Source organism: Mus pahari, chromosome 11, assembly GCF_900095145.1.
Source record: "Mus pahari chromosome 11, PAHARI_EIJ_v1.1, whole genome shotgun sequence".
In the NCBI taxonomy this organism is placed as follows: domain Eukaryota; kingdom Metazoa; phylum Chordata; class Mammalia; order Rodentia; family Muridae; genus Mus; species Mus pahari.
The window spans coordinates 45217124-45230150 of record NC_034600.1 but is presented as its reverse complement, the minus strand read 5'-3'; the positions used below and the strand labels follow the sequence as shown (position 1 = coordinate 45230150).

Sequence of the window (13027 nt, the reverse complement as noted above, 5' to 3'; positions counted from 1 at the left end):
GAGAGAGAGAGAGAGAGAGAGAGAGAGAGAGAGAGAGAGAGAGAGAGAAAGTGATGGAAATATGAATCCATCAAAGGAGTCAAATTGACCCTGACAAAAAGAGAGATGTTTTCCCCGATTTGTCTAACACTTGTTGATTCCTTGGAATCTCGATCAGTTCAGCTGCCTGCATAGACTTGGTGAACAAGTAGCAATGTCACAGACAGGTACTTCTTAATCCGTAGGAGGAATATGCCCATGGAGATCTGATTCATGAAATCTGGGTGGAAGCTGAAATCCACAAGCCCCAGGGTGATGGCTACAGCTGGCATACAGTTCTCAGCGGCAGGGTTCTGGTCCTTATATCTCCTGAACGATTGTCTTCAGTTAGGGACAATTTCAACGCCACAAGACATTGGCAGTGTCTAGAGATCACTTTGACTGTCACAGCTCACAGAATGTGTATCATGTGCATTTGGGGCTATGGATATAACTAAACACCTTTCAGTACAGCCCCTTATGACAAAATTGCCTGTAGTGCCAAGGGTAAGAAACCACATTGAGGAGGCAATATTTTGCGTATTTCTTATGTGAAAGAAATAATCTGTTGAAACGGTTCAAAACATTAAAACCTGAATATAACAGGTACGCTCATGCACTAGGGCCTTAGAGCAGAGCGTGATCACTGTTGAAAATATCTATCTAAAAGAGGATGTAGGGAGTGGTACCCAGCTGTGCTCCATCGCCCTTGAGGAGTGAAGGGGAAATGTACATAAAAGGATGCGTCCTGGCCATCCACTCTTCCTCTACTTCCTTCGTGCCAGCCAGGAAGACTGCTTCATGTCTCACACCCATATTTGTCCTGTGTGTTTTACTACTCACAGAGACTCTCCCAAATCCTGGGTAGAAATGTTCTTCTCACTGCCAAGTCCCATCCATCTCCCCCTTTGCTTTAGAACTTTTAAAAAGTCTTCTTTCACTCGCATGAATGGCTGCCAGCGCCTCACCAGCCACAGCTGACGTCCTTCCCTCTGCAGTACGTTATCTTTCAAGCTACAAATGTGTTACTGCCCATCTGTGCATGAGGAATTGTGCCAGGGTTTTATAAAGGATTAAAAAGATGAGGGAGATGGTCCCCCAGTTTAAGACTTTCACAGTCTAGGGGGAAAATCTCTGATAGATAATAATAACATAAATAGTACTTAATAGTTATCTTGGAAAGAATTTTCTTTAAAAATCAACAAAGAGGATTTAGGAACTCAAAGATCAAGAAAGACCATATAGATAAATCTACACATGAAAAGCATGGATGTTTTCTTCTGCAAATATTTTCTCTAAATTAAATTAGAATCCTGTGCAATCATAAACACTTCATTGCTGTTACTGCAATTTGAAGACTGTGTTAGAATAGGCTGGAGTTAGAATATATTTATGAAAAAGTTGAGAGTGAATAAGAGCCAGGAGATTAGATATGTTAAATCTACCCAGTCCATAGGAATAGGACAGAGAAGTTTCTAGAATGTCTGTGATTGAATCTAGTCTTGAGAAGCTGAGTTTGATCACTTCTGAATACATCTTAGACTGTGCTGTTATTGTATAAGGTAGGGAATCGTTGAGAAGAATTCTTAGTTACATTTAAAAGATGGATACTGAAACTCGTTAAGTATATTTTAAAAATTAGAACCAAAAGAAGAATTTGGTACCCTCCACCTGAGCTTGTGATTTCAGAACCTTTTGTACATGGTCACTCTTCCTGTAAAACTTAAAAAGAAAAAGAAAAAAGAAAAACCAAAATAACCCGTAGCACAGGGAAAGAGATAAGCTATCAATGTAAAAATCATGTTTATTGGGCATGGACTAATAAGAATACTATTTAATTTAATCTAAAAAGTTTGTGAGGTAATCATAGTCCACACTGTTGCATGAAGTGTATTTTTGTATTACTACAAACTTCCGTCCTCTGCTTGGTTCCATTGGAGAAGCAGAATTTATCTCAGGGCTGGGTAGACAACCCTCTAAAGACCATCAAGAGGAAAGGGTTTCCTTTCAGAACCAGTATGGAGAAAGCTATCTCAATGAGGCTAAAACGCAACTGCCTGCATCTTCAGAATGCGCAGTGGGGAGAGGATGCTTTGTAAGATTCCTTCTAGTCACATTTACTGCAGGAATCACTTCTGGGAGAGTATATGCAAACTCATGAGTCATCTTTTAGTTTCTGCGACTCCCACTCAATCCTGGAATTTCACTTCTGGGAGTGGTACAGATGTTAATTTCCAAACATCTTTAAGGCCACCTTGTTGATGTTCAATGAGCAACATCCTATCAGATCCTTCCTAGCGTTCTCATAGCTATTGATTTCAAAGTTCTTTTTCATAAAAGGACAGCTTTCATTGGTAACACTAAGAACGCGTTCCATAATCCAAAACATAATGCCAACCGACGTAACGGGACTTTCTTTCCCCTCTCACAGTTATCTTAGGCTTCTGCATCTCCTTCAACGTTGATGTGAAAAACTCCATGAGTTTCAGTGGTCCAGTGGAGGACATGTTTGGATATACTGTTCAACAGTACGAAAACGAAGAAGGCAAATGGTAAGCAAACAGGCTCTGCTGTTGTCCAGCTCTCTTACAGAGAAATGGAATGTATTTTCAGTGTGATTTATGTCATTAACTGAATGACTCATTTGAGCTAGAAAATGTGTTCTAGTGGGTCGGTGATGGAAGCTGACATGAAGTCAAAGATGCAGCATTCCTTAGAAATTTAAACCACTTTTAAAGGAAGTGGTTACAGATTTCTGACCGTTAACTCCTAGAATGAACTCAAGGGAGATTCTTATCCCAGGATTCGGTAACTGGGTTGCTTGGGCAAGTCTTCCTGGTTTAATTCTTATTCCACAGTTACTTAAATACTTGACTGATTCATTAAGAAGGATAAGATGGGAGGTCAGATGCCCAGAAGGGGTGACTATTACTGTAGTTGCTGAGGGCTCAGGTTTTTGGTTTATGGTTTGTTTGTTTTTTTGTGCTTTGGTAGTATACTAAGTGCTGAATATGGATGACAGTGAACCATAATAAATTTCTAATATGCACTTTTAATACTGTGAACCTGTGGTTAACTTCATTATAGATAAGTTAGAGTGTATTTAACTTTTAATAGTTTCACAAAATAAACAGTACAGAACTTTTACTTTTCATCCTATCTAATGGTAGTCAACACAGATTTCTAAATTTATATATTAGAGAAGTAAGTATGAGTTACTTAAGTCTCTGTTTCTTAATTTTAAAAGCCCATTTTTTTTTTCCTAGCAAAAGAGACTAGTATTGTCTAGGATAACAGTAATGTGCCAGTTCACAATTATTATTTCACAGACAAAATGTATGTTTTGCTTTCTTCTCTAGACTTTTTAAGTTTGATAATAATTCTCTAAAGATGATCAAAAGTAATAATGTGAGTTTTTGCATTTTCTAAGTTTGAATATTATATTCTATGTGTACATTACCATTTGTGAGAATTTTACCCAGATTTCTATGAAGTTTTATATCCTCTTTCCTACACTCCCCATATCTGACCCCATGCTGTTCTTAAAGTTGAGCAAACTCATTCTTTTAGACTCCAGACACTACTTACACTCTTCCAAAAACTGTGCCTGCAGTTCCAAAAGCTCAACCTATGGGGGAAAATGGTGATTAGGCCAATTATCCAGGCTTCTTTTTGCTATGTCATGAACATATCTAAAAGTTGATTTTTACCTATCATTGGTAGGTTCATTCCTGTATGTATTAAGGAAAGATATAGTGAGCATCAAGCTTTGAAGACTGAAAATACCTACTTAAAGGATAGTCAAATATTGACAAAATGTCTTATAAAACTTCTTTTTAATGTTCCTTTTATTTGTGGGGCCAATGATGAAGAAACTGAGTCAGTCTTGAATGGGGTCTTCCTGCTATATGTCTCATTCCCAGAGTCTTCGTGTCCTCTCAGAGGTGAAGATCTAGATGAGAAAGAGACAGAACAAACGAATGCAGAGATTAACAATAAAAATCAAACTAGCAAGGCAAATGTTGCTAATGAGGTGTCTGAATGAACTCATACTGAACTGGACCTTAAGCACATGGTGAATTCTAGAGACATTTGTGGGACAGTAATGAGGGCTCAGCCTTCTTTTAGATCTGAGACGACATCTTACAGATCTTGCTCCATGCATTAAATGTAAATGAGTTACAACTAGTTTTTAGAAGATGAAGACTTTTTTTCTTTTTCTTTTCTTGTTTTTGGTGTTTTGTTTTGTTTTGTTTTGTTTTGTTTTGTTTTGTTTTGTTTTGTTTTGTTTTGTTGAGACCAGGTTTCTCTGTGTAACTCTGGCTGTCCTGGAACTCACTCTGTAGACCAGGTTGACCTCGAAATCAGAAATCCGCCTACCTCTGCCTCCCAAGTGCTGGGATTAAAGGCATGCGCCACCACCATCAGGCAAAGACTTTTCTTTAGTCATAGCTAAGTTTGGATCAATTAAGCAACAGATATGCCCTACATATTCATCATTGTTCTAACTCTATGGGAAATGCAAGATTAAAGAAATAGAATCCAGAAGTATATTTGAAGCTTATAATCCAGAAGTATACTTGAAATAATTAAGAAATGTAAAATTAATCTTCTTAGAAAGTTGATGGGTTTATTTTTAAACAGCTTGGTGTCTAGATAGTTAGAAACTTGAAAATAGAATACAGAGAGGTGGAAAAGCATATCTGTAAACAAGCATAGCAGAACAGATGCTTTAGTGCCTGGCTTTAGTGCCCAGTCTGTACCTTGTACCCTGCCCTGTGTCTGACATGCGGACATAAACCTAATATGCACACGGTCATTACCTATTGACTAAACAGCTAAATCTTGTTTGACATGCTGTTCCCTTCCATGAAGCACAACTACATAAAAATAAAGAGTAGTTCTCCTCAAGAAAGGGATCTGCTTAAAGCAGTGCTAGAAATGGATCACAAGACCCCCTGGGCTTTTCCCTTCATCAGAAATACATCAAAAAGTAAATTTCGATAATGACCATTTTCATGGCTAGCATCAGGTTTTGCATATCAGTATGTATGTGAGAGCTTGTTAGCATTTGGAATATCAGCTACCTGTTCCCATTTTAACATCCCCTATTTCCCAACAACCGAATTGGTATGGATAAATGAGTTTAAAAGTAAGAAGACTTCCATCCCAGAATGTCTGAGCTGTAATAGGTGACATGGTGGCCAACAGTGGCCCTAAAGAGAGCCAGACATTGGTGATGGAGAAACATGTTTGGATATTCTGCTAATGTTTATACAATCAGTCAGAAGGCAGGCTTACTCTGGGAAATACACTATAGAGTAACTCACAGACTTTCGGCAAGGTGAATTCCGTTGTTGCAATTTCTTCAGGGATGAACAGCTTCATAAGTCATATTTACAGCCCACATTCTGGAAACCTATCCAACTTAGGTCTAAAAAAGAACAAAAACATAAACAAAAAACAGTTTGACTCATCTTACCTCTTGACTGTATCATGCCTAAAGAAGGAATTCCACTGGGGTCATTACACATGTTTGAAAGACATTGTTTAAATTCTGTTGAAAGAATTAAAACAACAGGAGCATAGCTTTATGTCCCCTTTACCTCCCAAGGGTTTATTGCCAAGACTAATTTACTTTATGACGTCTGCCCAGAAACCATGCATTTTCTTGGTAACAGAACAAACACATCACGCATCCCTCGGGTTAAGATCCAGTGTTGCTCGTCATGGCTCACGTGAGCTTCAGCACCCAAGTGATTGCTCTGTAGTTCACAAGAATCCAGAAGAGCCAAATTGGTTTAATAGTTTCACAATGAAGAAACGTGATTAAAATATGCATGGACCCACATACGGTTTCCAGATTCCCAGACTCTGTGGTAGCCTTCAGAAAAGTAGTGTCTCAGGCATTCAGGGAAAATACAAGATGTTGCTTGGGGCTTTCCACTCTTCCCTCCCAGTCTTTTTCTTCTGCGCTGGACCTTTGACCTATTTTCTTTTTCTTTTTCATTTTTTTTTGCATAAATCAAACAAAATTTAATGAAAATTTAAAATATCAAAGGTAAAAATGTGTTAAGTCTACAACTGGAGGCCGTTTCACCTACAAGGCAGCAAGGATGGGGGGATGATGATGGGCCTTTTAATTGATGTCCAGGCTACCACTCTTCGAGACTTCTGTGACTTTACTGGGCATGTTCTCCCCTACTAGATATTAGGTTGAATATAAATAGATCCCTCCAAACTCAACTCAACGTGTAGCAAAACTCTGCTGACCTCTGACTTCTCCCTGGATGACTCTAGATTATGCTAGACAAGGGTACCATGGCTTATGTGACTGGTATTCTGTATCCAAAAATGTATATCTTTTAGATCAAACTTATTCAAGCTGGAAGGGAAAAGACTTCCTAAAGTCCTTCTCTCGTAGAGTTTGGCGCAACATTTACTTTGCATTGTTTATAATGAGTTTTGAAACTGACATTTCCTCTCTGCTAAAATTGTTTTTGGTTGTTTTTTTTCCCTCCTTTTTTGCTTAATTCATTTCCAACCTTCTGCCTTTTTAAAAATCAAGATCAGTATAATTAATAGGGTCACTGCACAGGTTTCATCTTTCCGAGATCACAAAACGGTTATTCCACTCATGAAAGAAAAGCGAAACCTGGCCGACAGAGGTTTGTGGCAGCCCGAGAGTGACTTTGGTTGGCTGTTTTACACATCAATCAAGAGTTAGGTTGTACAAAGTTCTATGTAAGTATGGAAAAACGCTCTCCATGAATTTTCCCTGTAGAGTGACATCAGAGATCACTCACTCTTCAAATAAATACGGTCATGGTTACAAGAAACAGAGCAACTAATAGGAATAGCACATTTTTCTTAGCCCACTAAGCTTTTATTATAATTGGAAATTTTACATGGAGAAAACCTATTTTTCTCTAGCCTTCATGATTCTTGACTTCATTAGTTGTTTCTGTAGAGATCAGTAAGGAGAGCCCCAAAACATTTTATCTCTTTCCCGACAAACCATTCATTTCAAAATGTTGTATATAAAACCAAAAATTTATGTGGGGCATGATAGTGTGCTCTTTTAATTCCTGCACTCAGGAGGCAGGGGTGTCTGATGGTCTCTGTGAATTTAGGCCAGCCTGGTCTACCTAGTGAGCTTCAGGATAGCCAGGACTTCAGAATGAGAATGTGTCACAAAGGAAAGACAAAAATGCAAAAAAAAAAAAATCAAATGAATTAGTAGAAATGAGTGTGACAAGTTGACGTGAGTCAAGAGTTCCATGACTCAGGTTTTCGTGCTGACCCCAAGAAAGATATTGCAGTGATAGTCATCTCATTGACAGGAAACTAAGACAGTGAATGGCCACAGGGGTTTATACAGCTAGCATGTGACAAGACCAGGATGTGACACAAGACCCTCAGACACTCAGCCCAGTTTCTCCTAAGAAGCAATCCCTAGAACCTTGAGTTGACGGAATGCTTTGTGTGACCCAGAGTCCTATATGAACATTCTAGAAGCAAAATACCCTCTAAAAGAGAAAACAGAGCAAAAAAGTCTTCACGGTCCAAGAATCTCAGTTTTTCATAAAACACACAATCAGATCCACTTATTTGTCAGTCATTCTTTTTTTTTCAGCTAAAAACTTTGATTAATATTTTAATTAATTAAATAAATAGGTATGAATTTATTAATAATTAATGGGACAAGTTATTGATTTATTAATTTTATTATAAATTAAGTAACATTTATTTATTCGGCTAAAATATTTATTAAATTTCCATTTTTTTAATAAATAAAATCATCACCCACACGAACAAAAATTGCTGGTACTGGGGAGCTGGAGAGGGAGGCACACCAAACAGATGATCAATTTTTAAAGGAGGTAAGCTATACTTTATGACAGAATGGTGGTCAGTATCATGAGACAAAAGATTGTCGGAATTCCAGGAACCCTCCACTGATACTTTTCTTGGATTTTGCTATTTTTAGGCTCTTTGGGGGGAAATGAAGCTTACTTATGCTTAGAGTGGTGAGTGTTCAAGAAGAACATGCTGGCTGCCAGAGGAAACAGGCCCCCAAGAAAGTAAACAACCATTCTATGTGCTACATCCTGCTGTTGCATTCTCTACCACTGGTGGCAGCCCCCAAACTTCCTGTCTGGGTCTTCTATCATTTTCTATACTCACACTTTGGTTTCCGTTTTTTTGTTTTTTTTTCTCCGTATTCACAGTAAGCCTTGGCTATAAATGCTGTATCTTCAGGTTCCCGTGCCTTACGTTTGCTGGTTAGTTTCTCTTGTGCTAGGGGCCAAACATCATCTTGCCCCACCTGCCCCTGTGATCTGGTAGCTTTGTCCAGTTGTTTGCCAGCACTCATTCCTCTCATCATTTGTCCTTTCGGTCTTCTTTCTCCTGCCTCCACGCATTCCCTGGGCTGTTCACAATCTCCAACTCCTTCCATCTTGTCATCCACAACCTCTTTGTTAATAACATGCCTTTCAGGACTCCATTTTCATCCCCAGTGCAGATTTACCAGGCTAATACTGTATTTTACTACTAATGGGTTCACCCAAACACTGTTGAGTGAACCCATTTGTAGTAAAATACAGTATTATCTGTTTCATTGTCATGATGGAATTTGGGGAATGGAAGAGACCTTGAAATTGCATAGCCCATCCATTATAGAAATGTACTTGACTCTGTGCAAAGTCAGCTAGTTCTGAGTGGCTTCTGTCACTTGAAGTCACTTTACAACTGTACTATTCTATTGCCTGTCCCTTAATTTCTCCAAAATGACTATAGATATTTTAAAAGTAGGAAGGGGGGATATGAGTCCTAAACTTACAATTTCTTCCTGTTTTTATTATATAAATATTTTATTTTTTTGAGATTATAAATTACATCATTTCCCCCTACTTTTTCCTCCCCTATCCTTCCCATGTATCAACCCTAACATTGCTTTCTTTCAAATTCAAATCCTCTTTTTTGTCTTCTTTTCTTTCTTTCTTTCTTTCTTTCTTTCTTTCTTTCTTTCTTTCTTTCTTTCTTTCTTTCTTTCTTTCCTTCCTTCCTTCCTTNCTTCCTTCCTTCCTTCCTTCCTTCTTTCTTTCTTTCTTTCTTTCTTTCTTTCTTTCTTTCTTTCTTTCTTTCTTTCTTTCTTTCTTTCTTTCCTTTTTCTTGTCTAGACTGAGTCTCACTATGTAGCTCTGACTGTCCTAGAACTCACTTTGTAGATCAGTCTGGCCTCAACCTCACAGTGATCTGATTGCTTCTGCTTCCTGAGGGCAGGAAAAGGCATGCACTTCTATGTTCAGCTCCTCCTTCTTTGGTTATTATTACACACACACACACACACACACACACACACACGCTAGTGCACACGTGTGTGTGTGTGTGTGTGTGTATGTATGTATGTGAATATATACATATTCACACACAAATATATAAGTGCAACATGTTAAGTCAGTCCGTGTGTGTGTGTGTGTGTGTGTGTGTGTGTGTAATTTGCCCCCTCCCAGTGCTACTAATTAGTATTGGATAACCATTTGGTGTGCTCTTCCCTGGAGAAGACACTTTCTCTTGTTCTCAGCATCCCTTTATCACCTGTAGTTCTTTTTGTGGGCTTGGGGCCTCATAAGCTTTACCCTTCCACACTAGCATGTCTATTGTTGTCTTTGTTCAACTCCTGTTTAGGCAACCACACCCAATCTCACAGCAATCTTCTTGCTCCTTAGGGGGTCTTACCCACAGATGTAGTTCGTATGTTCTATCAAAGAAAGATCTGTTTGCCACAGAGACAGTTACAGAACACCACAACTACTCAACATACCACATTCTGAAGCCCAGTACCAACTGATGTGTCTACAACACAACTACTGCACCCATGTCTTAGGGATCATTCTGCAAGAGGATGAAGCAAGATTGTAAGAGCCAGAGGAACAGGAAATTTATTTCCTCTTTTCTTCTATTGTCGCTGCATCACCAATAACCTCGATACTTACTGACATAAAGAGTCACTGATTTTTATAATTTCTCAAGATTCTGGGGATTATGATTTCCTCCTGTTCCTTGAGTTTATTCGTCTGGCTTAGTATTTTAGTTTCTCAATCACATGCTCCAAGGTGGCTTAACTCATATAAGTCAAGTCATGTGAACGGTGTCAGTAAAACCATGTTGTCACAGACATCAGAGAAGGAAACAGGTTCAGAATATCAGGTGAGATTGGAAGCTGAGTCTGCAGCCAATTTATCGCAAGGAGCTTAGCTAAAATCAAGGGGATGAGGCTGGGCTAATAAATTTGAACGTATCTTTTCAACAAAGTTTGAAGCAAATGAAATGTACTATAGAGTCAACCTTCTTCTGTGTAATGATTGTAAGACAGAATGCAGAAAAACTGGTGTTACTGGTGAGACAGTAGAGTCCCTGACTGCATAGGGAGTGCAAAAAGGAACAAGTTTATCTTAAAAATGAGGGATGCTATCCTTCAGAACTCCAGCTAGCTCAGGGAGGAGAGGTCCACAGATGACTGGAGTTCTGCACTTCGCTGATGGAGCTCTGACTTTCCTTGCTTGACGAAAATGATCTCTTTTCACCCATTGAATTTGGGGTTGTTTGTTTTGTGAAATGAACGAAGTTTAGAAATGAAACGGATGGTCTTGCAGATAACATATGTCACTTTTGGGAAATTGAAGACAGTTATGCTATGAAGTAGCCCATTCTGCCCTAATGAGGCCAAGAGGCCACACACCAGCTCAGAGCTTCCATTCTTTCTTGCCACTCTGGGCTTTTTCCCTTCTCTGACTTCTGTGACACCCCTGGTTCTGCATTCTCACTCTCTCTATCTCTGGTCACTCCTACCTAATTTTCTTCTTCCACAAACATGTCAGGCTTCAGGCCTCTCTTTCTTTGTACTCTTTCAAGGAGGTAATATTTACCTGTAGGCTTTTCCAGGTTCACAATATGGCCCCCTTTTATGCAGGGCTAGGGGAATTTTTCCAGAAGGATTAAGTAACCTCTAATATGATTGGTAAGAGCAAAGCAGTAACATTAGTACAATTTTGATTGGTTACTATGTTAGTTTCAATATATTTGCTAAGAATTCTAAGACATTCTCCAACAAAGCTGATCACAGCTGCCTATGGAAGTAACCCATTACTTATTTTTTTTTTACTTCTATTCACAAGATTTCTTTCATCCCCTTTATGTTTTTCTTCTTCTAACTCCATTCTTATCTGTACTTAGAAATAGCTTGAAAGAATCTCTTTGAACCATTTATTTTTCTCTTAACTCTCTTTCGGAGGAACTCAAGACTAAGCAGCTTAGAGCCTAAATATTTATGCATGAGATCAGTTCTTTTTCCTTTCTATTTCCTTGTTTCAGATCTCACCTGAACTTTCACCTTATCTCTCTCACTTCACTTCCCTCCAATTTATCCACAGCAATGTAGGTAAATGGAAGTCAAGCATGGTGACAAACACCTAGGTCAGAGCTTGGGAGGAGGAGACAGGGTGAGCACATATTGTAGGCTAGCCTGGGTTACCAAGTAAGGTCCTGCCTCAAAAATGAGTGGATGGAAGAATACATACATACATGTATACATACATACATGTATACATACATATAACATCCATGATTTGAACATCATCTAACTCTGCAGCCTCAGCTTCTATCCAGCTACACTGAACTCCATGCACATAGCAACAGAGTGATGCTTTCTTCGTAAGACTTTACTGAGTTTGCACTAAGTTCGGATTCATGCACTGTTGTGATCCACACAATTTGCTTCATGCTTCAGTTTTAAGACACTTGAAATATTGTTCTTTACCTCTTTTGTGTCCTTTTTAAAAAAATTCTTTATTAGATATTTTCTTCATTTATATTTCAAATGCTATCCCAAAGACCAACGTGTGGATACTTCATTCCTCCTTAGAATAGGGAACAAACTACCCATGGAAGGAGTTACAGAGACAAAGTTTGGAGCTGAGACGGAAGGATGGACCATCCAGAGACTACTTCACCTGGGGAATCCATCCCATAATCAGCCACCAAATGCAGACACTATTGCATATGCCAGCAAGATTTCGCTGAAAGGACCCTGATATAGCTCTCTCTTGTTAGGCTATGCCAGTGCCAGGCAAATACAGAAGTGGATACTCACTGTCATCCATAGGATGGAACACAGGGCCCCCAATGGAAGAGCTAAAGAAAGTACCTAAGGAGCTGAAGGGGCCTGCAACCCTATAGGTGGAACAACAATATGAACTAACCAGTACCCCCAGAGCTTGTGTCTCTAGCTGCATATGTAGCAGAAGATGGCCTAGTCGGCCATCATGGGGAAGAGAGGCCCGTTAGTCTTGCAAACTTTATATGCCCCAGTACAGGGAAAGGCCAGGGCCAAGAAGTGGGAGTGGGTGGGTAGGGGAGCAGGGCAGGGGGAGGGTATAGGGGACTCTTTTGTATCTTTATCTCATGGCCTGGGTTAAATGTCAGATATATAGCTTTTGTTTGTTTTGTTTGTTCGTTTTTGTGTGTGTGTGTGTTTTTCCCAGTCAAGTCTCAAATAGCTCAAGGAGGCTTCAAACTCACTATGTCACGGGAAATGGCCTCGAACTTGGGATCTCCTGTTCTTCGTACTGATGCCTCCAAAGCACCAGGACCTGAACCCCCTAGTTAGACTTTTCTCTTTACTTATGTGCATGAGTGCATGTCAGTATGTGTGCCATTGCCTGCAGAGGACAGAAGATGGTATGGGATCTCCAAGAGCTTGTATTTCTGGCAGTTGAGAGCCACAAGATGTGGGTACTCAGCACTGAACTCTAGCCTTCTGGAAGGGCAGCAAGTGCTATTAACCACTGAGTCATCTCTCCAGCCCCATTTTAAATACACATTAACTTATCTAACCTCATGCTAAATAGTTTCAATAAGAGTGCTAATTTCTTTTTTTGTTTGTTTTTGGTTTTTGTTTGTTTGTCTGTTTTTTGGTTTTGGTTTTTTTTTTTTTTTTTTTTTT

The 13027-nt window shown here is 39.1% G+C and overlaps 1 protein-coding gene across 1 annotated transcript in view; it reads left to right on the top strand.

Annotated features, from left to right (window-relative positions):
* Itga1 (integrin subunit alpha 1) overlaps positions 1–13027 on the top strand; it is a 145572-nt gene that overhangs the window by 49941 nt on the left and 82604 nt on the right. The window contains exon 2 of the mRNA XM_021208345.2: positions 2450–2570. Coding sequence (XP_021064004.1) covers positions 2450–2570 — 121 coding nt within the window. The remainder of the gene's footprint in view (positions 1–2449; positions 2571–13027) is intronic.